Source organism: Saccopteryx bilineata, chromosome 9 (assembly GCF_036850765.1).
Source record: "Saccopteryx bilineata isolate mSacBil1 chromosome 9, mSacBil1_pri_phased_curated, whole genome shotgun sequence".
Lineage (NCBI taxonomy): Eukaryota > Metazoa > Chordata > Mammalia > Chiroptera > Emballonuridae > Saccopteryx > Saccopteryx bilineata.
Genome location: NC_089498.1, coordinates 7,520,741 through 7,542,446, shown reverse-complemented (window position 1 = coordinate 7,542,446; position 21,706 = coordinate 7,520,741). Strand labels below are relative to the sequence as shown.

Here is a 21,706-nt window from a genome sequence, read left to right as displayed (position 1 = left end):
ATCTTGGGAAGTCAGAAAATCCAACCTACAAACGAATTTCGCATGTGACAACATTTTATAAATACTCAGTGGAACAGCTTACGGAGCAGATAGAAGGCTACAGCTTAACAACACCTAAGTAAACATCTTTTCATTTCAATTCTGCAATTTTATGTCTGAAAATTGGAATCAACATATGGTCTTCAGGTCTCTTCCATGGGGCCAGGAGTGGCAGCTGCTGAGCCCTGGCCAGGGGAATGGGAACAGGAGTCAGGAGGGCTGCTTCTGGGTCTGCTCCCCGCAAAACTGCTAACCACATGGCTGCCGGCCCCGCCCCTTCTGACTGGCTGGGAGGCAGACAGCCTAAGGCGACCTTGCATTACTGACAAGGCAGAGCCTCCTTCAGCTTGCAGCCCTAAATAAATGCACGAAGGAAGCCGTCCCACCAACCTGTTCACCTACTGATTGCTATTTTGTAAGCAGAAAATAAATTTTTATTATGTTCAAGCCATGGTACAGTATTTTGATAATGCTTTTTGTTACAACAATGACCTACCCAATTGATATAAGCCTACAGGGCTAGAAACAATGCCTACAGGGTCTCATAGATAAATGGTCCCAATTAATGATTTACACCTCCTTTTTTTTTTAATTTGTGCAATTACTAATGAAAGCAATAGCTAACGCTGTATAGCGGTTACTATGTCCAAGGTCTGGCGATAAATGTTTTGCATAAATTAACTCATTTGATCCCCATGATAACCCTTGGTGGTAATTGCTATAATTATCTTCATTTGATAGATAATGAAACTGCGGTACAGAGAAATTAGCCTTTCCAGAGTTACATAACTTGTACGTGGCAGAGCCAGGACTCGGGACCAAGCAGTGAGAATGTGGCACCCATCTCTTAGTCACTGTGCCATAACTGTGGACAAAGAGATAAACATTCCAATTCCAAAGTAGCTTGGACCAATAGAATGTTCAACACTACCTACCCCCCCCCCCCCCGTTTGTCATGTACAAGGTCATCACTGACCTTGAAGAGAACGTCTACGGACTCAGGACAGTTCTGACCGGCTCTTCCTAAAGCCCAAATTTAAAAAGGCATCCACTGCACATGTGGGCACATGGGTCCGAAAGTCAGTGGAATTATATACCCACCTCCACGAAAATGCAAATGTCTCTGAAAGCAGCTAATGAGTAAGTCTGTACTTTTCCAAAGAAGCACGAATTAACTTCACTGTGGGTCTGAGAGGGCTGAGCATCAGCAGAGGACATCCAGAACAAACAGCCATGTGCTGGCGGTCGCCAGGGGTGACAGGACCAAATGCACACTCGAGGAGGAATTTCAAATGCCGTCGTGAACATTTCCCTGATTCAAAGTAAACAAAGAAACAAGGCAAGTTTTGACATGGACAAGACATTTGAGATCATAAAAAAGCAGCAGCCTCAGGTCTAAAGGAATTGCATGTTTCAGGGGACTCAGAAACCACCCCCAAAAGGACTCTGTGCTTATGAGCCAAACAGAGGCCATCTCTGTACTTAGGGAGCTGCCTGTCCCTTCCAGCAAGGTCCTGCCACACAGAGCTGCCCCTCAGTGCAACAGCTGGAGAATTTACCAGAAGCATGAGATTCCCTTGGTAACATCCACTAGGATAAAAAAAAATAACTACTGTACCTTCCACCTGACAAGGAGCCACAACCCCACTGGCCAGGGTGATCCCTGAAGGTAGAACTGACCGAGTCAAGTGGCACTGACCTATATTCTGTGCCAGGTACTGTACTGAGAATGTTAACCTTGATTATCCTTCTAACTGCAGAGACATTAAAATCGGAGCCCAATCTGGCAACTAACAAAGAAGGTAGGCAGCTAGGGAAACAGTCAAAATGCGAGCGGCCCCTTTTGAGAGAGGAGCCCGTGGAGGAGAGAGGACGGGAGGACGCTGGGACTCAGACCACTTCAGAGAGGATGTGAAGGTGGCTGTGACCTCACAGGCACGAAAGGGAACCCCAAATGGGGGAGACGGCAAGAGCCGCTGGGCATCTACCTGAATGTTACTCTGTGTGCCTCGGCCTGCCCTGGGTCTCGTGGCTGACAGAAAAGGAGCTCACAGCTAACGTCATCATGAATAGCAACTAACAGCAGTTGAGCATGGCCTGTATTCACTCGCGTAAACCTCAAGTCCACCCCAGGAACAATCGGCCAGAATTTCCAGACACGGGGGAAAATATATGTCCTATAACAATAGAAAGACAAAACTTTTATAGGAAACTGTTATTTTTGAATGATTCCGGGGAATTCTGTATATACTTAGGGAAACAATTTATCCCTTGACTATTATTTAAATTTTTCAAAATATTCTCAGAATCTGACTTGTAAATGTTATGAAAACGAACCTGCAAAAGGAGTAAGTTGAATGCATCATCGTATCACAATAACCACAGGAAAATTACTTTCCTTGATGTGACATTAAAATCAAGGAGTCCCGCGGGCTTAATAATGACACCTTTAAAAGGGGTACCTTCCGTTTAAAAAAAAATAAAAGCCATAAAGTGAGTCTTGCTCAAAAGTAGCATTGAAAAGAGAAAGAGAGAGAGAGACATCAGATTAATAGGAAGTTTCACCAGCAAAAGATTCAACATGAAACCCACTGCTATGGCTAAGAAAATAATTCAAAAGAGTGTAAAAATTAGTCTTCACATTTATACATACTAAGAACAAAAGAGTTCCGATCTTTAAGGTCAGATTAAGGTAATAGCCTGGATTGAGCCATCCATCAGGTAAAATAAATGCTTCTGGACAGAGCCTAGACTAAACAGGGCCAAGAATTCCTAAGAAAAACAGCACTTATAACAGCGAAGGTCAGCAGAGAGGCCTGACCCAGCGGGGACATGCCCTGTAGCGGCCGGTCGAGAAGGCTACCCTGCAAATTCTAATCAGACGCTTAATCAATATCAGCCTTAGGACCCAACGCCCACGATAACATCAATATCACCTTTACTTTAAGCGGCTGGAGGAACAATGCGAGCATCTTGTTCCTTACAAGTCAGTCCTGGAAACCCCGGCTCACAGTGTGCACATCTTCCCTTTTCTGCCTTGAGGGGACGCATCTGTTGCCTTGAAGGGACGCATCTGTGTGGGCGCGGGGCGGTCTGGCACTGCTCCCCACGGGCAGGAAAGGCGGAGGAACGACACCTTAACTCAGGAAAGCTGGGGCCTCAAAAGTCATCACAGCCTAAGGAGCAACATGAACGGATGGGCTGCAAGGCTTAAAACCAAGGACACTCCAAATCGGTGGCTCCAGCCCTGGCCTCCAGGTCCTCCCCGCCCAGCAGCCAAACTGAGGCCCCTTGGATGCCAGACGGAGGCATGAGTGTCTGAGGGGAAACCCTGACGTCACACCCACAACTGCTCCTTCCTCAGTCTTCTGACCTCCGTAAAACGATCACTGTTTGGTCCATTAGGTGAAAGATGCGCGTTACTCTTGATTCTTCTTTTCTTTCTGAAACTCTTTCAAAAAACCTGCTGGCTCTGCCTCTAAGATATATCTGAAATCCTTCCCCGTGTCTCCGCCATCATAATCACGCCCTGGGCCGAACCACTGGCCTCTCCCGCCTCCCCATCTTCCTCCCTAACCTCCTCTGGCCCTCCAGTATCCCCCACGCACAGCCAGAGTGAGCTTCGTAAGACGCAAATCAGATGAGGTCATTCCACACACGCTCTGCCCGGCTGAAAGCCCTCCAGGGGGTCCTCATCAAGCTGGAATAAAACCTAAATCTTTGCCACTGCATAAAGACCCTACCGTGATCCTTCTCCCTTTGGTCTCTTTTCCCTTAAATTCTGGCCACTGGCCTCTGCTCCTCCCGCAGGCAAAGCTCATTAGCAGCTCCGTTCGAATCTCTCATCAAAACCCGCCTCCGCCCGTCAGTCATTATCCAACCTCACTGTTTATCATTATTAGACATGGTCTTATTTTCCTATTATCTTAACCCTTTGAGTAGTACAAACATTCATGTACGTCCTCGTCCCTCCTGACCACCCAGGATCGTACATGTGTAAGGCAACATGAAAATAAGGAAAATGTATGTTCTTCTTGTTTCCAAAAATTGGTTATCAAACAGACACCATTTTAAGTTCATAAAACTGCAACTGGAACTAATTTCATTTAAGAAACTCACTCCTGGGGGTCAGCGAGCATGAAAAATACTCACTACTCAAAGGGTTAAATATGGTTTACGTGAGTCTTGCCTTTCTTCCGCTAACAGAAATGTCAGCCTCCATGGGGGGGGGGGGCTTTGGTCTGTGTCCCCAGAGTACTGGACAGCACTGAGCACGTAACAGGCCTCAGTGAATGTCTGCTGAATGAATACGTGGGTAGCCCCTGGAAACCTGTCATTGATAACCTATGAGCTGAAAGTACCAGCAACATGCTTTCTCTCAAAGTCATCTGGTTGGAGAGAGAATTTAAGAACAGACAAACCTCTGAATTGCCCTGAGTGGGACAAGCATTTCTAACATTTTGCTTTTGAAAAGAGCGAAATGATCACGAGGACGGGCAGGAAGAAATGGATTCTCCATTGTGCATGTGTTCTCTGCTCCACTTCTGAACAGCAAAGGAAGAGAGGGGACGTTCACGTGATGTCTCAAGTCACCAAGACCACAGAAGCCTCTACCAGTCAGTGAGTTCAGTCCTCCCTTTCCCCATCTGTCCGTCAGCCCCACACATACACACACATACACACTCACACGCCCCTTCTCATCTATCTCACACATAGTTGTCCACAGGCTTGGCACACTCTTCTGGCTCAATGACTTCCCTCCACCCATCAGGAATGTCTACAGGTCTCACCTCTGGATAAAATCTTCTCGGCCTCACTGAAGAGGAAGGGGGAAAGAGCTGAGATTTCACGACTGCCTCCCACACAGTGGGCACTGCGCTGACCTCTGAGAAGCTGTCCCACTGAGAAGTAAATTCTCTTCAGCCCCCTCTTCAAAGATGGGAGAACTGGGTCAGGGTCCGTGGCTTGCCAGAGGTCACATGAGAGACTGGCAGAGTGGGAACTGAAATCTGCAGCATTCAAACCCCAAAACCCCGGTTCTTTCCAAGTCACCATTTTAGCAACAAAAATAAGAAGCATACCAATATTATCTCATTGCTACTGGTTTGAGTTTGGGGATGAATGCATCCTTTCACAAATAGTTATATCTCATGTTTCCCTGGTCCTGGTTCTTTGGGCTATGAACTTCCATGTGTGTGATGGGTTCCTGCATTACAAACAGTAAACTCCCTTCCAAGTTCCCTGACTTATCATTTACAAACAAGATAGTATAGTTGCAAAGGACAGTCTCACCCGTTTCCCTTCCAACATTATTAATCTTGACTTTACAGGTGACAGACTCTTGTCTATTTAGGTCAAATGGGATCATGGGGACAAATAATCTAGTTTAGCATAATGCATTATCAAACACCCAGAAAGCTCTTGACCAGAAGATCCCTTTGACAGGACAATGTCTGTGGTCAATCTGAGCTTCCTTATTACTACTTGGTTCGGGTCCTTCTACTATGACTAAAAAGCAAAAGCAAAAACATACCATGAAAATACCTCCCAAATACAATGTTTAGGGTTTTTTTTATATTAATCATGAGTAAAATTCAGTTTAATAAATCAAATTATTTCGTGTCAACCTTTATTCATCAACAACAAATATTTTCAATATACTACATAATTCTTTGAAATCGAAAAACCTTATTCCCTATAAAAATTTTACATACAAAATTCTAGGCAGAAGGGTCAAAAGAAATTGTCTGGTGTGTTCATTTTAGCCCTTTTCTATACTGAAAGCTACTAGAAATTCCCTAAATAGATCAGCTCAGATAGATATATTCTAATCTAAGCCTTTTCTAACTCAGTGTGCTATCTAGACACTTCTTATTTCTATTATTTTTCTCTGTGGATCATTATTAAATAAGTTCACCACAAGAGAATTTAAAATGATGGAAAAATAATCACAAATTTTGTGTGAAAAGTATGACTATATTAGGCTATTTGGTTCTTTGCTATTCAAGTCTCTACTTCTACAGACAATAAAGTGAGGGCTGTTAGGGCATGTGAAATTCTGACATATTGATTAAATTAAAACTTTAAACTTGCAGGGGCAAGGAACCATGACTTTTAGTCTCCTTTAAGGAGTGATTAACACCTGGCTGGAAGGAGGGCTACCCGCCTTACAGAGGCAGCCTTGCTTTTGTGAAACGCTCCCGCAAACAACAAAATATCACCAATCAATACTCTTCCTTCCTTTCCTTATTTTCCTTTTCCTTTCTTCCTTTCTTCCTCTCTCCCTTTCTCATTTTCTGTTTTGCTTTTAAGATCACAGAGTGTGGGTTGTATAGCATCAGCTTCAACCAAAAACGATAAAAACCCACACGCTCTTCCCCTCCCCACCCCCGCCCGCTCTCCGGGTATAAATATTTCATGGTATTACCATCATTCACTCGCTGCTTATATTGTCTGATCAAGCCTCTATTTCTGTCTGTTAGATACTCTGGAGGATAGCGTTTTTTCATGTCTGCTGCTCAGTCACATAAAGCCCTTGCTTCTCAAAGGTTCTTCAAAGTTCAATAATTTATTAAACCCTGCGCTGGGGTCAGTAAGCACTCACAGAAATGCATAAGTAGAGAATACGGGGCAGTATTAAAGAGTTTCGCTAATAAAAAAAGGTTTGACTTTAGAGAAAATGACAGCATTGTGGCGTCTGCAAGAGTGGCGGGGTCAGGACAACTGGAGCTGTCCTACGCAAAGAGGCACGAGCTTAAAATAAACGGCAGCACCAGGTGACAGGCAGCAGCCACTCAGCGAATGTCCCGAATAGGCGATGCATGGAAGTGTGACATCAGAACTCGGGCCCCAGGTGCCCCCGTCCTCCGTGTCCTGCCTCCATTTCTCCTCTTTCTAGAGATGGCTGAAAGTGTACCATTTCCGCCAGATACTTTTTGAAGCTGTGGACCAATGACATTGGTGACTTAACGATATTCCTCCCAGAGTCTCCTCATTTTTATTCTTCCTTCCGACTGATCTCCGAGCCACAGGCTCAGAAGACAATGGGAAAGAACCACACAGAACGCACGTGAATGCCAAGTAATGAAAATCTGAGTAGTGTACTTTGATCAGCAAGTATTGGTTGACCTCAAATTCATCAAGAGCCATATTAGATACTCCCGCAGACCCAGACACCGCCTGATGTCCACAGGCGACAAAGTCTAATTGGGTGACAAAGTACGTACATGGAGGTCTTAGAGGAAGACCGAAAGCAGCGGAGAATTCACTGCTAAATTGAACAGCGCGGTCTTGGAAGGACTCAGTATTACGGAGCAGGTAGAAACAAGCCAATCTGAGTGACAGTGGTCAAGGGAGACGTGAAGGAACACGGCGTTTCTATGTATTACATTTTGTTTCTTAATTTGCTCTCCAAATAAGCTTTGGGAAAAGAAACTCTGATACCCAAATTAATGATTAACATAATAAATAAACTTCCATTTCAACATAGCAGATACAAAACAAGCACTGAGCTCCCTCACAAACCCTAGCTGAAATGCCTTTAAAGACATTACAACAAAACAAGCGAAAAATGAAAAAAACAACACAAACCCACAAATCTTCAAGGACAAAGAGAATGAGAGAGAAGATCACAGCAGATGAGAGATGTCAACCCCACCCTCTGGCAGATGAAAGGGGAGTGTTGACTAGTAACGTCACAGGACGGGGAAAGTCGAAGGATGCTGGCAGGGCAGGTGTCTGGGAGAAAAGGGAGAACCAAGAAGTAGTGGGCGGAGTCGCGCTCCAGCTCCAGAAAGGCTCAGGAGTTAAAGGCTCAGGACAGGAAGCCAGGCTGGAAGTCTACAAACAGAGGTCAACCCCACGTCCATTCCCAAGAGCCACCCAGCCAGCACAGGGTTCCAGAATTTCATGATGGAAGTGCTTCCGTGGGGTCATTTTTCATCCCTGGGCTGGGCACTCAGTGGGCCCTTTCAATGTCAAATCATGCCTTTTATTGTAGATCGGGAAATTATCTTGTATCACTTCCTTGGTAATAGCTTGTCTTCTGATATTTTGGTTCACAGTCCACATACAACTCCTAGAGTCAGATATTGGACCGCTTGGACTGGCCCTCTGAGTTCATATCTTCTCTCTGTTTGCTTTGTCTTTTGATTGACTTCATTTTTTTTTTTTTTTCAGAGACAGAGAGAGTCAGAAAGAGGGATAGATAGGGACAGACAGACAGGAATGGAGAGAGATGAAAAGCATCAATCATCAGTTTTTCGTTGCGACACCTTAGTTGTTCATTGATTGCTTTCTCATATGTGCCTTGACCGAGGGCCTTCAGCAGACTGAGTAACCCCTTGCTCGAGCCAGAGACCTTGGGCCCAAGCTGGTGAGCTTTTGCTCAAACCAGATGAGCCCATGCTCAAGCTGGAGAGCTTGGGGTCTCGAACCTGGGTCCTCTGCATCCCAGTCCGACGCTCTATCCACTGCGCCACCGCCTGGTCAGGCTCGACTTCATTTTGTAATCCTACAGAAATTTTTATTTTTGCTATTCTAATTTTAATTTCCAAGAGCTTTCTTGGACTCCATATGTAATTTCCCTTTTTGAAAAACATTTTACAGTGGAAAACGTCAACACCCAAAAGTAGAAAGACTTGTACAATAAGCCCTCTGTATTCTTTGCTCAGCTTCAACAATTATCAACATTTTGCTGATCTTTTTTAAATTTTATTTTTTGATTACAGTTGTCATGCAACATTGTACCAATTACAGGCATACAACATGGTGATGAGACACTTATATATACCTTACAAAGTGATCACTCTGGTCAGTCTAGCAGCCATGGGCCAGCATCCCTAGTTATTACAATATTATTGACTATATTCCCTGGGCTTGCTTTCATCCTCGTCACTACTTTATAACTGGCACTCTGTACCTCTTAATCCCTTTATCTTAACTAATCTATTCCCCTACCCTACCTTTTTTCTGAATTACTACAAAGTAAATCTCGGACATAATAGTTCGATTGTAATTCTTTATTATGTACCTCTAACATATAAGGACAACCTTTTTCAAAAAATGCAACCACAATACACTATCACAACTAACAAGAGTAGCAATATGAATGTCCCCTTTTATTAGCCTCATGGTCCTGTTTCGTGTTTATAATATCTCTCCTCGTCTCTCTAAGAATATTAATCATAATTGGTTGTTAAAGTGTTGTCTCCTGCACTCCATACTGTGTCCTATTTCTCTGGGTTTCTTTCCTTCGTCTGTTTTACTCTGCAGTCTGTCGCTCTTGAGAGAGGCAGTTCTCAGTGTCTGAGGACCCCTGCTCATTAGTTAGAAACTCCAGCGAGGCCGTGCAAACGGGATTGGAAGCTGTATGTGCAGGAACGGAGATGGGCCTCACTCTGGGGCGATGTGATGGAAACCTCGCCTTTGCTGCAGATGTCCCCAAATGTCCGCCTCCATGTTTCCCTTTGGTTGACTTCCCTGAAGGGGAATCCTCACGTCTTCTCTGTTTACATTAGTGATATAATCACCTCTCTAGATACTAGAGATGAGGAAGGGCAGGCCCTCTGCTACTTCCAGCCAGCAGAAGTAAATATGATATACGTGGACCACACGCAGTTTACACTTCAATTAGTAGTAGTTCCCTAAAATCTAGAACTTCCCAACAAAAATCCACACGAGCAGCTTCTGTTGGAAAATCCGAGCACCTCCAAACACACTGGCGCTTGGGTGGTAACTGTGGTTGCCCCGTGAGGTGAGGCAGGACTTCCCGTCTCACCGTGGGCGCCGGTGTCTCTCCTGGACAGAGCTGTAGCCTTCCCTGCTCTTACCCCTCCCTGTCCCCTTCCCTGTGGGGAGGCCGAGTTTACAGTTCCTGCTGGGATGAGGTAGGACAGCATAAAAGGAAAAGACATCAGTAAGATACACTCAGGTTCGTTTTATTTTGGGGGGTCTCCCAGGAAAAGGCTGACTAATCCAAAGAAACAGCCAGATAAGGCAGAATACATCCTGGCACTCAGAAACAACAGACAGGGGAACTCTACATGTTTCATACCTGGGAAATAAACAGCACCCCGGAACCCACGTGTGCTGGGTGCTGCAGCATCAGCTCTCCCAGATTTCAGCTGGGGGGGGGGGGGCGAGGCAGGGCACAGATTTGTCCTTTGCATCCCTAAAGGGGAAGGAAATTCTCAAAGCTTTTTCTCCACCAAAGGGCAGGAAAATCATAACATTTTATAGGGCTGAAGATGGATCAAGTTCTAGATTCATAGATTTATAAAAGCCCTCAAATCTCTTTCCTTAGGGAATATACCTGGCATTTATAATATAACAATGTGTGTGTGTGAATGGCATGGCCAAGCTTAGTAAACACATCAGGGAAATTCCTAGAAGCTCCCAAACACAGTTTAAATATGTTCAATGACTTTTTAAAGCATAAAATGATCAGCTATTAAAAATACCCAGTGACATCATTTTCTTTCTTTTCTTTTTTTTTTTTTACTGGCTGTTAACAGAGATTCTACTCAGTCTTCAAATTCCGGCCCCGTGACTCCAGGCTATATACCTATTAGCTAAAAATAACAAGGCTCCAAAACCTGCTTTTGGATTAACAGCCCTGTCACTTATCCTTTAAATGTTTATCTCCTTTGGTCACAATTTTATTGTAGTTAAACAGCAACTAGTGTGTGACCAGGCGCATTCAAATGCTCTGGGCACACAAAGAGCACCCTGTTCTGTTTTCCGTCTCAATGGACTTTCACTTGTGTGAACAAAAGACGAGATCCTGCCATTCTTCAAAGTAAAAGGCAAGAAACAGCAAGGCAGAACACAGCACGGAGAGCCTCTCCCTCGGCTCCCTTTACAAATGCAAATGAGAACAAGTGAACCACATAACCGCTTTTCTCTTTCAGAAGTTTTTAAAAATCCTGAAGATGAGCATCTGTTCTGAAAGGGCTGCGTTACCAGGCGTTGACAACCCAGTGGAGCTAAGAGAGTGCGGCAGCGCCTACGTTAGGGGAAGGACGGTGGACGGTATGGCCCCAGCAGACCCGTGCGCCAGGCAGAGTGCAGGCGGCAGGACCCCGGGAGGGAACCGGGAACACTGCCTAGAATTGCCATCTGAAACCTGAAATTTTACAAAGCTCCCAAGCCCTCCAGAAAACATGCGAAGTTGAACCCCTAAGGGAAGAAGCTGTTGCTGCCCGTACCTCCAAGACCACCCCCACCCACGCCGGGAGGTGCTGGGGGTGCCCTGACCACGCCCTTACAGAAAGCCAAGGGACCCGAGATCCGTTCTGGTGATCATTTCCCTGAAGGCTCTATTTTCTGTTCCAACCTTCTTGCTCAACCGTTCTTTCTCACGGATCTTCCATATTAATAGCGCCTTCACGTCTTTAGTTCTTAAATACATTAATGCGTTATCTTATTTTTTTTTTTTTTTGTAGGTTGTTTCAATTTGTAGGAGTTGAAAGAAGGATGAGACATCTGTTTAAATTTTGACATTAATAGTTAGGATGAGAGAAGAAAATCTGAGGGCTTGGGCTTTATCTTCCTCGTCTGCAATGTGTAGAAGCTGTGTATTATCAAGGATTAGGCTTGGCTGCAGGGGACAGAAAATCCAAAATGACAGTGGCTTAACCAGGCCGATCAGGTGGTTCCCATGCTGTCCTTAGAGGCTCAAGCCCTGTCCCTAAGGACTGGCCCCCGCCCGTAAGGTCCAAAGGCAGCTTTTCTACTCCAGGCAGCGGGGTAAGAGGAGGGGCCCCGGAAGACAAGGGTAAAGGGCACACCCGGCTTCCTGTTAGGGAACCAGCCGGGACACCAGAGGAGACATCCCTTCCTGAGTCCCATGGCCACTCCTAGTTGCAGGGGAGGCTGGGAAATGCAGGTGTGTTCCGGGCACCTGCTACCCAGAAAAATCCATGACAAGGACAACGAGAAGGCCTTGGGGGGCTAACGTTCAGTCTCTGCCACCAGGGGATCTCCAAGTTTTAGAGAAGTAGGAATAGCTCATGGCTTCCATTAAAAAAAAAAAAAAAAAACCCTCCTCGGCATAAGGAACTTGCACATGTGCCAAACAGAAGAGCCACTGAACTATATACACTTGACAATGAAGCTACTGAACTGCTACTCCTCTCATTCTTCCAGTACACTTCAGTGTTCGAGATCCCTCAGCTGAGTATTCTCCTGGTCTTTCTTCCCCAAGGAGTGAGTGTCGTGTTCCTGTGGCTCCCACAGCCCCGAAGGGACTCTCCTCTGGGTCAGGTCAACTGTCCGAGTTCCTCAGCCCGGCCGCCCAGTCACCTCTCATCATTAAGAGAGAGAGGCCTTTCACATTCAAGGGCCAGATCGCACATAAACGACATCTGGCTAATGCCCAAAGGTGACAGGGATGAGAGCAGAATAAATAAAGAATAATGGAGAAGCCAGTTGGGGCAGCCTTTCATTATAGCCCTTTCAAGAGCTATTAATCTTGGTCATAGTCAGTCGGCTAAAAATAATTACTTCTCTTAGCACATGTTGTACACGCCAACTCGCAATAGTAACAGGTCAGCCCTGTTACCCAGCAAAGCCGTGGCTGCTGGCTTGCCTACAGCCATGTGAAATGGGGTCTGCACGGCTGTTCTAACACAGACCCTCTTCAGCCCTAGCGCGGACACCAAGGGAAGAACCGCTGTGGGCAGTATCATCATACCACCAGTAAGCTGGACAAACACCTGGGAGATTTAAGACTATGAGCAATATTTTACAAGGAGATTGGTTGGTCCCTTTGATTTATAATGAAGGCAAATAAAATCTTAAATATTTAAGCGTTATTTTTTCCCTAAAGTATTTCATTGTTGAGGTATTTATTTGAATGGAATTGTTTGTCTTAATTCACCATTAATTTCTAGACTCCCCCTTAAATTCAAGGTACCTGTGAACTTGTACATCGGTTTGTAGAGAAAGCTGTGGACCTGGAATTGGACATCACTGAGTCAGCTTTGTAATCAAGCAGCTGTGTGATCACAAAGAAGCCAATAAACTCGCTGGGTTTCCGCATGCTGGCTGTACCATGGGGACCATGGGGAGGTCTCCCTCAAAGAGGCCACATGGTTCTTCACCGGCTTCACAGTACAAGTAGTATCACTTAATGGTAGCAATCATGGTAGTCTGTCTGACGTTGTAGAGTTTGTAAAAGGACCCACCTGCAAGAGGGACTAAAAGAGGATTCACAGCAGGGTTTCATGGAGTCATGGACACTTCCAAGCCTCATTCACCAACAATCCCCACACGACGTAAAAATTAAGCGAAGACACCCACTGCATAAGGCAAGGTGCTCTGTCATGCCAGTGGACAAACAACAGCAGGGGCCACCTCTGGGGAGCCAGCAGGCCGCCAGCAGCAGGAACAGAAAGCAAGTACACTAAGTTTTTATGAAAATGCAGCTGCCAGGTCTGCTGTGGTTGGAGGCGGCACAGACGTGACTTTTAAAAAAAAAACAAATTTTTTTAAATTGTGTCACCCAAGGAAAAAGAGAAAAACAAAACATCAACATCAAACAAATTAACAAGAAGACCCTAATAGTACTTGGATGTCAGAGTACAAGTCAGGACGGTGGAGGCTGCTGCCGGCGGGAAGGGGTGCTGATTCTACAGCCCAGGCTTCCCAGCCGAGGACATGGAGAGACTCAGCCCAGCTTCTCAGGACGGTGGAGGCTGCTGCCGCCGGGAAGGGGTGCTGATTCTACAGCCCAGGCTTCCCAGCCGAGGACATGGAGAGACTCAGCCCAGCTTCTCAGGACGGTGGAGGCTGCTGCCGCCGGGAAGGGGTGCTGATTCTACAGCCCAGGCTTCCCAGCCGAGGACATGGAGAGACTCAGCCCAGCTTCTCAGGACGGTGGAGGCTGCTGCCGCCGGGAAGGGGTGCTGATTCTACAGCCCAGGCTTCCCAGCCGAGGACATGGAGAGACTCAGCCCAGGTTCAGAGAGACATCTAATTAGAGCAGGGAGCACTGTGTCAAACCCGTGAGCAGGAACTGCGAGGCTCTCTGGGTGGCAGTCTTACCAAGTGAAGGTGGGGGCATGCCGCAGGTTTCACAGTTCGGGGAGACAAACCAAAGCGGTACTGAATGAGAAAAGGCAGGAGCTACAGGCAAAGTCTGGGACCTCCGAGGCCAGAAGTCCCAGCAAAGATACTGTGCGTTGCAGGAAGTCCGTGTTACCAAGCATGGCACACAGATGCAAAGCTTGGAAAAGTAGTTTCAACTGCTCAATAAAAACAGCCTAAGTTCCTGGAGGAGCAACTATAAATCTTACAAGGTTTTCATACTTTCTTCACCCTTACTGGGATTGATGAAATAATTGAAAACCTGTGCCTGCATTATTTCTTAAAGCCTTCAATGAACGATTCTTTAAAAAAAAAAAAAAAGTCACGTCTAACTGTCAATTTTACTTGCAAACTCTTTATACCTTGGGGGAAATGGGTTCACTCTTGTTAAATACACTATAAACTTCATTTAGCGTATCACAGGAGACATTAAAATAATTGTGGGCAATCTGATATTGTCCCTTAAGCCACATTCCCGCCCTGCAGACCCACGGCGACCGCACAGCTGGGCTAGAAGACAGTGGAAACATTACTGTAGAACCGCATAATTGCTCCATCATTAGTGGTTGGGAGGGGTGGGCAGATGAGTCTTCAAACAAATTATCCCACATGGACTGAAGAGGGGTATGCACGGAGGCAAGCCCGAGTACTGAGCTGTACTGTAGAAAACCCACTCAGTAGAAAGTCAGGGCAGTGTTTGAACACCACCCTCTTGAGTTAAAGTTCCCAAAACCAAAACGGAGTTAGAGTCAGACCCCCTTTGACACAGACATATGGGGATACACCACATTTTGTTCATCAGCTGATGAACATTTGTGCTGTTTCCACTTTTTGGCTATTATGAATAATATCACTATGGGGAAAAAGGTGTATATATATATATATATATATATACACACACACACACACATAAAAATAAAGTCTAACCCTGCAAAGGGCTACCTCTCTCCTATGGCTTGATACACCCAAACTTTCTCTCCTAACCTGGTAACTACTACTGGATCTTTCCGAGATATTCTATCTTTTTGCAAGCATTTTACACAAACAGTAACTAACGCTAGTGTTCTGTAGCTTGCTTTTTTTAATTTAAATATATTGAAGATTATTTCATTTGGTACCAAGAGAACAGTGTCTTCTCAGCGGTGCTGGAGTAGTTTGCCAGCCCACCTCCCTTTGTTTTCTAACGTGTCCCCTACTGATGGACATTTAGGTTGTTGATGTTTTGTCACTACAGTTAAAGCCACCAGGAAATTCTTGCACGTACCTTTGTACACGTGAGCCAGTATATAAAGTGGGATAAATTCACATAAGTAGAATAGTTGAGTCAAAGGGGATTTTAATAGAAATTAAATTTTGTTTCCAGGAGATTTTAATTCAAGAAGGTAAAATATAAGAGATTCAAATCCTGTCCGTTGCTTGAATAAGATTGCGTAAAATCAGCATCACTAGAAAATGAGCTGTCTACTGCATGATGATTTTTGTTAAAATCCTTGACATAATTCACAAAACATAAAACTCACCCATTTAGAATGCACAATTCAATAGTTTTTAGTATACTCACAGAGTTTTGCAATAATCACCACAATCTAAGTTTAGAACATCATCATCACACCAAAAAAACAAACAAACAAAGAAAACCCACCTTACCCCTTCCCAGCCCTAGGCAATCACTAATCTGCTTTCTGTCTCTATAGATTTGCCTATTATACACATTTTAAATAAATGCAACATATAGCATTAGTCTTCACTTAGCATAATGCTGTCAAGGTTCATCCATGTCGTAGCATGTATCAAAACTTCACTCCTTTATACTGCAGTAATAATATTCCATCATATGGCTACTTGACATTTTGTTTATCCATTCAGCAGTTAATGGCCATTTCAGGTTGTATCTATTTGAGGGCTATTATGAATAATGCTACTGTGAGCATCTGTGTACAAGCCTCTGTGTGGACACGCTCCCATTTCTTGTGGTTACATATCTATGAGTGAGCAAATGAGTGAACCGACAGAAACTTGGATTAAAAAAAAAACAAAACTTTTTTTAAATTGTGTCACCCAAGGAAAAAGAGAAAAACAAAACATCAACACCAAACAAGTTAACAAGAAGACCCTAATAGCATTTGGATGCCAGAGTACAAATTTACCTTTAAAACCTCCCAGAATATAACAACTTTTGATAATAAAAATGAATGTGAAATTAAATGCATGTTCCATACACACATATCAGATTTTAAAAAAGTCCACTGTGGTCACCAGCCGCATGAACAGAGGGAGGAAAGTTCCATTTGTTCCACCTGATGGCCTGCCGTGCCTCCTTCTCAGCACTCATCCTCTGAGATGTCTTACCCCCCATGTTCCGTGTGCTACTCAATAAAGTCAGCGTGCTCTGAACTTGTACTCTGCGCCATGTACCGTGACAAGCAGAAAGACACTGGAATTCATAAAACCTTTGAATTCCTGTTCTCGAGAAATACACATAGTGAGTGATACATTTTGATAATAGTATGTGGATATTTTAAGGGTACAAAGCAAGGAAGGGAAAGCAAATTTTTTTCTATAAAGGGCCACACCGCAAATATCTCGGGCTTTGCAGGGTACATGCAGCCTCTATTGAATATTCTCTGCCTTCTTTTTCTTCTTCACAGTCTTTTAGAAATCTAAAAACCATTCTTAGCTCAAGGGTCAGAACTAACATAAAAAAAACTATAGGTCCTGGCTGGTTGGCTCAGTGGTAGAGTGTCGGCCTGGCGTGCGGGAGTCCCGGGTTCGATTCCCGGCCAGGGCACACTGGAGAAGCGCCCATCTGCTTCTCCACCCCTCCCCCTCTCCTTCTTCTCTCTCTCTCTCTTCCCCTCCCACAGCCAAGGCTCCATTGGAGCAAAGTTTGCCCGAGCGCTGAGGATGGCTCTGTGGCCTCTGCCTCAGGCGCTAGAATGACTCTGGAGGTGACAGAGCAACGTCCCAGAGGGGCAGAGCATCGCCCCCTGGTGGGCATGCTGGGTGGATCCTGGTAGGGTGCATGCGGGAGTCTGTCTGACTGCCTCCCTATTTCCAGCTTTGGAAAAATGAAAAAAACAAAACTATACACACGGAGAAAAATTACAGGTTTAACCTTACCAATTACATGTGCTGGATATAATTTAAAATGCATTAATATGAGTTAGAATTGCTTCAACTCAATTCTAGTTCTTCTTACTAATTTTTGCTTATTTCAATGACTGTTTATACCAATGTTATTTCTTCCACAGGTGCCTTGGTACTTGATGAAATAAACTCTCTTTCTGTCCTTAAGTAGTGGCCATCCTTCAATTCCCAATTGAAACTATATTCTGCAAAGCTAGCTGGCATCTTGTCAAATACGAGGTCCTATATAACACAAACAAAATCTCTTCCTGTACTAATCCCTCTATATCAGTGAGAATGGTCTACACTGTGACTAAACTCTCAAATCTCAGGGGCTTAATACAACATATTTGCTTGCTCAAGTGTCCTGTCCAATATGGGCCAATGGGACACCAGGGTGGGCTCAACTCCACACAGTCATTCATGGGGCAGCCTAATGGAGGCCCCAATACCTGGAACAGAGTCCCCAATGTCACTATGGCAGGGAAAGGGAAAGCATGCAAGTGGCATAGTAGCTCTTAAATGTCTTACCAGGAATGATACCAGCACTTCCACTTATATTTCATTGGTCAGAACTAATCGCATGATTCCCAACTCACTGCAAGGGAAGCTGGGAATTGTAGTCTTCCCAACATGCTCAGAAAGAAGAACAAAAACTAGGAGTTCTATAGAAAAAGCTGAAGCAGATAGAGGATGCCAGAATGGCCTCCCTGAGGCTGGCTGTGCCTCCCAGATATCAGCATACATGAGGCATCTGACTACTGAGGTGGGCTCTGCAGACCAGTCGGGCAGAAATAAACCCACGGGCACCGGCCTGCGGCCCTCCGGACGAGTCGAGCCAGGTTCATACCGCATTCCCGACTTCCACGAGGCAGAAACGAACAAGGGATTGTCATGTACTCCTCTCCGGGATTATGTCATCAGGCTTATCCTATAAACAGCTCCAAAATTAACCGCAGTTTAGGTTTATCTACAGAAATATCACACAATGGCATCACCGCAACTCTGCTCTGAAACACATCTGAGAACGTGATGAGAAACCAGTAACGGATCGTTTTGACAGGAAGGCCCTGTGCACCTTCTTCCTGGACCCCGTGCCTCTCCGCCACAGTCCCTCTGAGGACATATCACATGGAGCCCACCATACCTCTGTCCATCCACAGTGCCAGGGTCAGGGCCGTGTGCCTAGTAAGGTGCTCGACAAACACTTCTTCATTAGAATGAAACAATGAAGAAAGTGACTCAATGGCACTCTACTGGAAGCTGTATCCTGTTAGGGCACTTGCCCCTCCACAGCAGCACTGGAGGGCTAAAAATCTGGGACAGCAGAGCTGCGTGTTTCCCAGAAGAATCACAGAGGTATGCGGAGTGGCCAGCCAAGTCGGACTCTGACTCACAAGGCCCCAAGGACACTGACAAATAGCCCAATAATAACCCATGTGAGTCTCAGAAGTCACTCCTGAGAGCCGCTCCATAAAAGCCAAAGGGAATTATTCATTAGCAAGTGTGAATAACACTAGATACCACCAGCAGATTGTGTTTGGCTTTGCTGAATTATTCATCAGCACTTGTGAGAAATGCACAACCCGAAGGGTGTATTAAACCCATCCAGATTGTTCAGCGATGTTTGTTTTCCTGCAAAAAGATTTAAAAAAAATTTTTTTTCACCTCCCAGCTACAGTTCTTATATTTAAGACCAGTTCTAAATCTCACAAAACAAGTCGGTGACGAGTAGAAAGGCAGGTAAGAAAGGGATGTCGGTGATCTTATTTAATATTCATCATTACCATGACAGGCAGTCGACTGAACCAATGTTTGTTTACCTGTCCACATCTTGCCTTCTCAGATGTTGCGCGGTCAAAGGCAGTCGCAGCTCTACAATGCGATTCCTGCGTGGAGGGTGAGAAAGCTCCTCTGAGTCCTGTCACTGCGCGGATGCAAATTTAATTACTGCGCGCTAAGCTTCCCGTCTTGTCTGGGTGTCCTTGGAAAGCAACTGTAAACAAGAAGCACTCTTGGCAGTCAGGTGTCAGGGGCTCATTTGATCTGCTCCGAAATGTCACAAATCCCCGCCAGGACGCGGGCTGGGAAGAGGAACAAAGACAGAGGGCTGACAGTGTGGGAGGCAGAGCTGGGGTGTGCCTTGCGCACCAGGGACGCTGCGCTCCCCAGCCCCCGGCTTCCGGGAGAAAGCACTCCCTACCTGACAAAGCCCTCTCATCTCATATTTGTTATACATCTTCCCGTGGCCTGCGGAATCCACCACCGCAACCCAGGAGATACGAGGTGCAATTAAATTATTCGACGCTACAGAAGACTGAGCATGGGTGGGTTTTTGTTTTTTGTTCTAAGCCAGTTGGAAAAATCTGGAAATTAATGCCAAATCTAAATTCAGGTTAAAAGAGAGAGAAAGAGTGAGATTGAGAGAGAGAGAGAGAGAGAGAGAGAGAGAGAACATATCAGCCAGCAGGCTCAAAGAAAACCCTAGGCCGAGCGACAGTCCCCTCTTTTCCAGGCGCCCCTAATGGAGTGAGAAGAGGATTCCATTCTAGGAGGCTCAGGGTATGAACGGGCGCTGTCAAACGTCCCGCTGTTTCCATGATAAGGAGCGAGGCATTTGTAGGCAAGTGGGTGGAAGTGATCCCTGAGTGTACACAATTTGTAATCCTGCAAAGAGCCCCGCAGCCGTCCTGAAGGGACCCCACGCCCCAGAGCACACGGGCGCAGATCGCTTCCACCAGACAAGTGCGGAAACCGGGTTTCTGTGCTCACTGCCAACCGGTGCTTCCAGGGCCGTTCGCCCCCTCGCTGCGGAATTGTTCTACAGGAATTCTACCTCTTGTTCACTTAAGTCAAACTCTCCCCACCCCACGACAATGCTGTAACAATTTCCAAATGGAGAGGGGGGAAATTCTGAAAGCAATGAGCTCTATGAAACTTGGAGCAAATTAACCACTCTCTCTAAGCTTTAATTTCCTCATCTCTAAAATGGGGAGGGGGGGCTGGAGGAGGGGAGCAGTGGGAATAGCAACCATGGAGAGTTCACGTGAGGATTACAGAACGTGATATGTGTTTATAACAGCCAGGATTATTATATTAAAGAACAGGGAAATTAATATTAATAATGCAATCATTATTTGCCCAGCACACAAATATTCCCATGATAATAAATTGTATTAAAATTATTCCTAAAATACTCTGCAAATATGTTACAACTATTATACTGCCTAACGTGCCTAGATGAACACGGAAGTTCTTTCCTCCCCTTTTACTACTTTTATTAATGAGAAAGAGGCATCAGATATTCTCTAAGTTTCCAAAGAATTTACCTACATAGCAGCCTACTAGCAAGGAGGAACAGAGTGGAGAATAAACGAAAAAAAAAAAAAGGCAACTGGATTGATCAGAGTGCTTGTCCCATCCGTCTCTTCTCCTGCTGTCTAACCTTCCTTACGTCCATCTTAGGCTCCCGCTGAGCCTGTGGCCCAGGAGGAAGGACAGAATGGAAAGGAGACACCTAGTGGTGGAGGAAGTTTTCGCTCCGGCTACAGCTGAACAGCCAAGGTTAACTTGAATTACATAAACCAAGAAGGACTCCTTTTCAGCAGGTGATATGTTTATTAATGGCAAGAAAGATGGGAACAGAAGTATAAAAGATATGTAACACTTGATGAGTTAGACGAAGCTGCACTTTAGTGCCTATTTCACGGAAAGACGGCAGGCTCTGGAATTCCACATTCCCGGGTGCAAACGCCAGCTCTTTCGCCTACTCATTGACAGAGCAACACCGTCTAACCTCTGGGACATCGTGAAGCATGTGGAAAAGTACAAAATCTGCAAGGCACCCTGGATTAAGCAGAGAGGCTGCTAGACCCGGAGCTGAAGCTGCAGGGCCCAGAGGACTAGCCGTCCGGTCCCCAGCTGCCCACTCCAAGAGCTAAGGAGACTGTTACCTCCACAGCCACGACCCAGTCATGGCACAATGGTGGACTTCGCTCTTAAGCAATCCAATTAATATTATTGGGTCTTAGCTTCCCCATCTGTAAAATGGGACAAATATTTCACAGGTTTATTATGAGGAACATCAAATCAGGTAACATATTAGTAAAATGCCTTGCATATAGGCAGTACTCAGTAAATGTTTTTCTTCTTTCTTTGATATCTCTTTTCGTATTAATGCACAGGGATCCTGTTATAGCAGGGGTCAGGAACCTATGGCTCGTGAGCCAGGTGTGGCTCTTTTGATGGCTGCATCTGGCTCACAGACAAATCTTTAATAAAAAAAAAAAAACATTAAAAATACAAAACATTCTCATGTGTTACAATCCATTCATTTCCTACCACTCATGTTCATGGTTGCGGGTGGCTGGAGCCAATCATAGCTGTCCCCCGGGACAACACCAAATTTTTATTGGATAATGCTTAACGTACACGGGTCGTTGTATGGCTCTCA

General features: G+C 45.2%; 1 protein-coding gene across 1 annotated transcript in view; it reads right to left on the bottom strand.

Annotated features, from left to right (window-relative positions):
* The window catches only part of FTO (FTO alpha-ketoglutarate dependent dioxygenase), a 332,528-nt gene that overhangs the window by 273,141 nt on the left and 37,681 nt on the right, over positions 1–21,706 (bottom strand). Inside the window, exon 2 of the mRNA XM_066243933.1 lies at positions 1,141–1,351. Coding sequence (XP_066100030.1) covers positions 1,141–1,347 — 207 coding nt within the window. The 5' untranslated portion in view covers positions 1,348–1,351. The remainder of the gene's footprint in view (positions 1–1,140; positions 1,352–21,706) is intronic.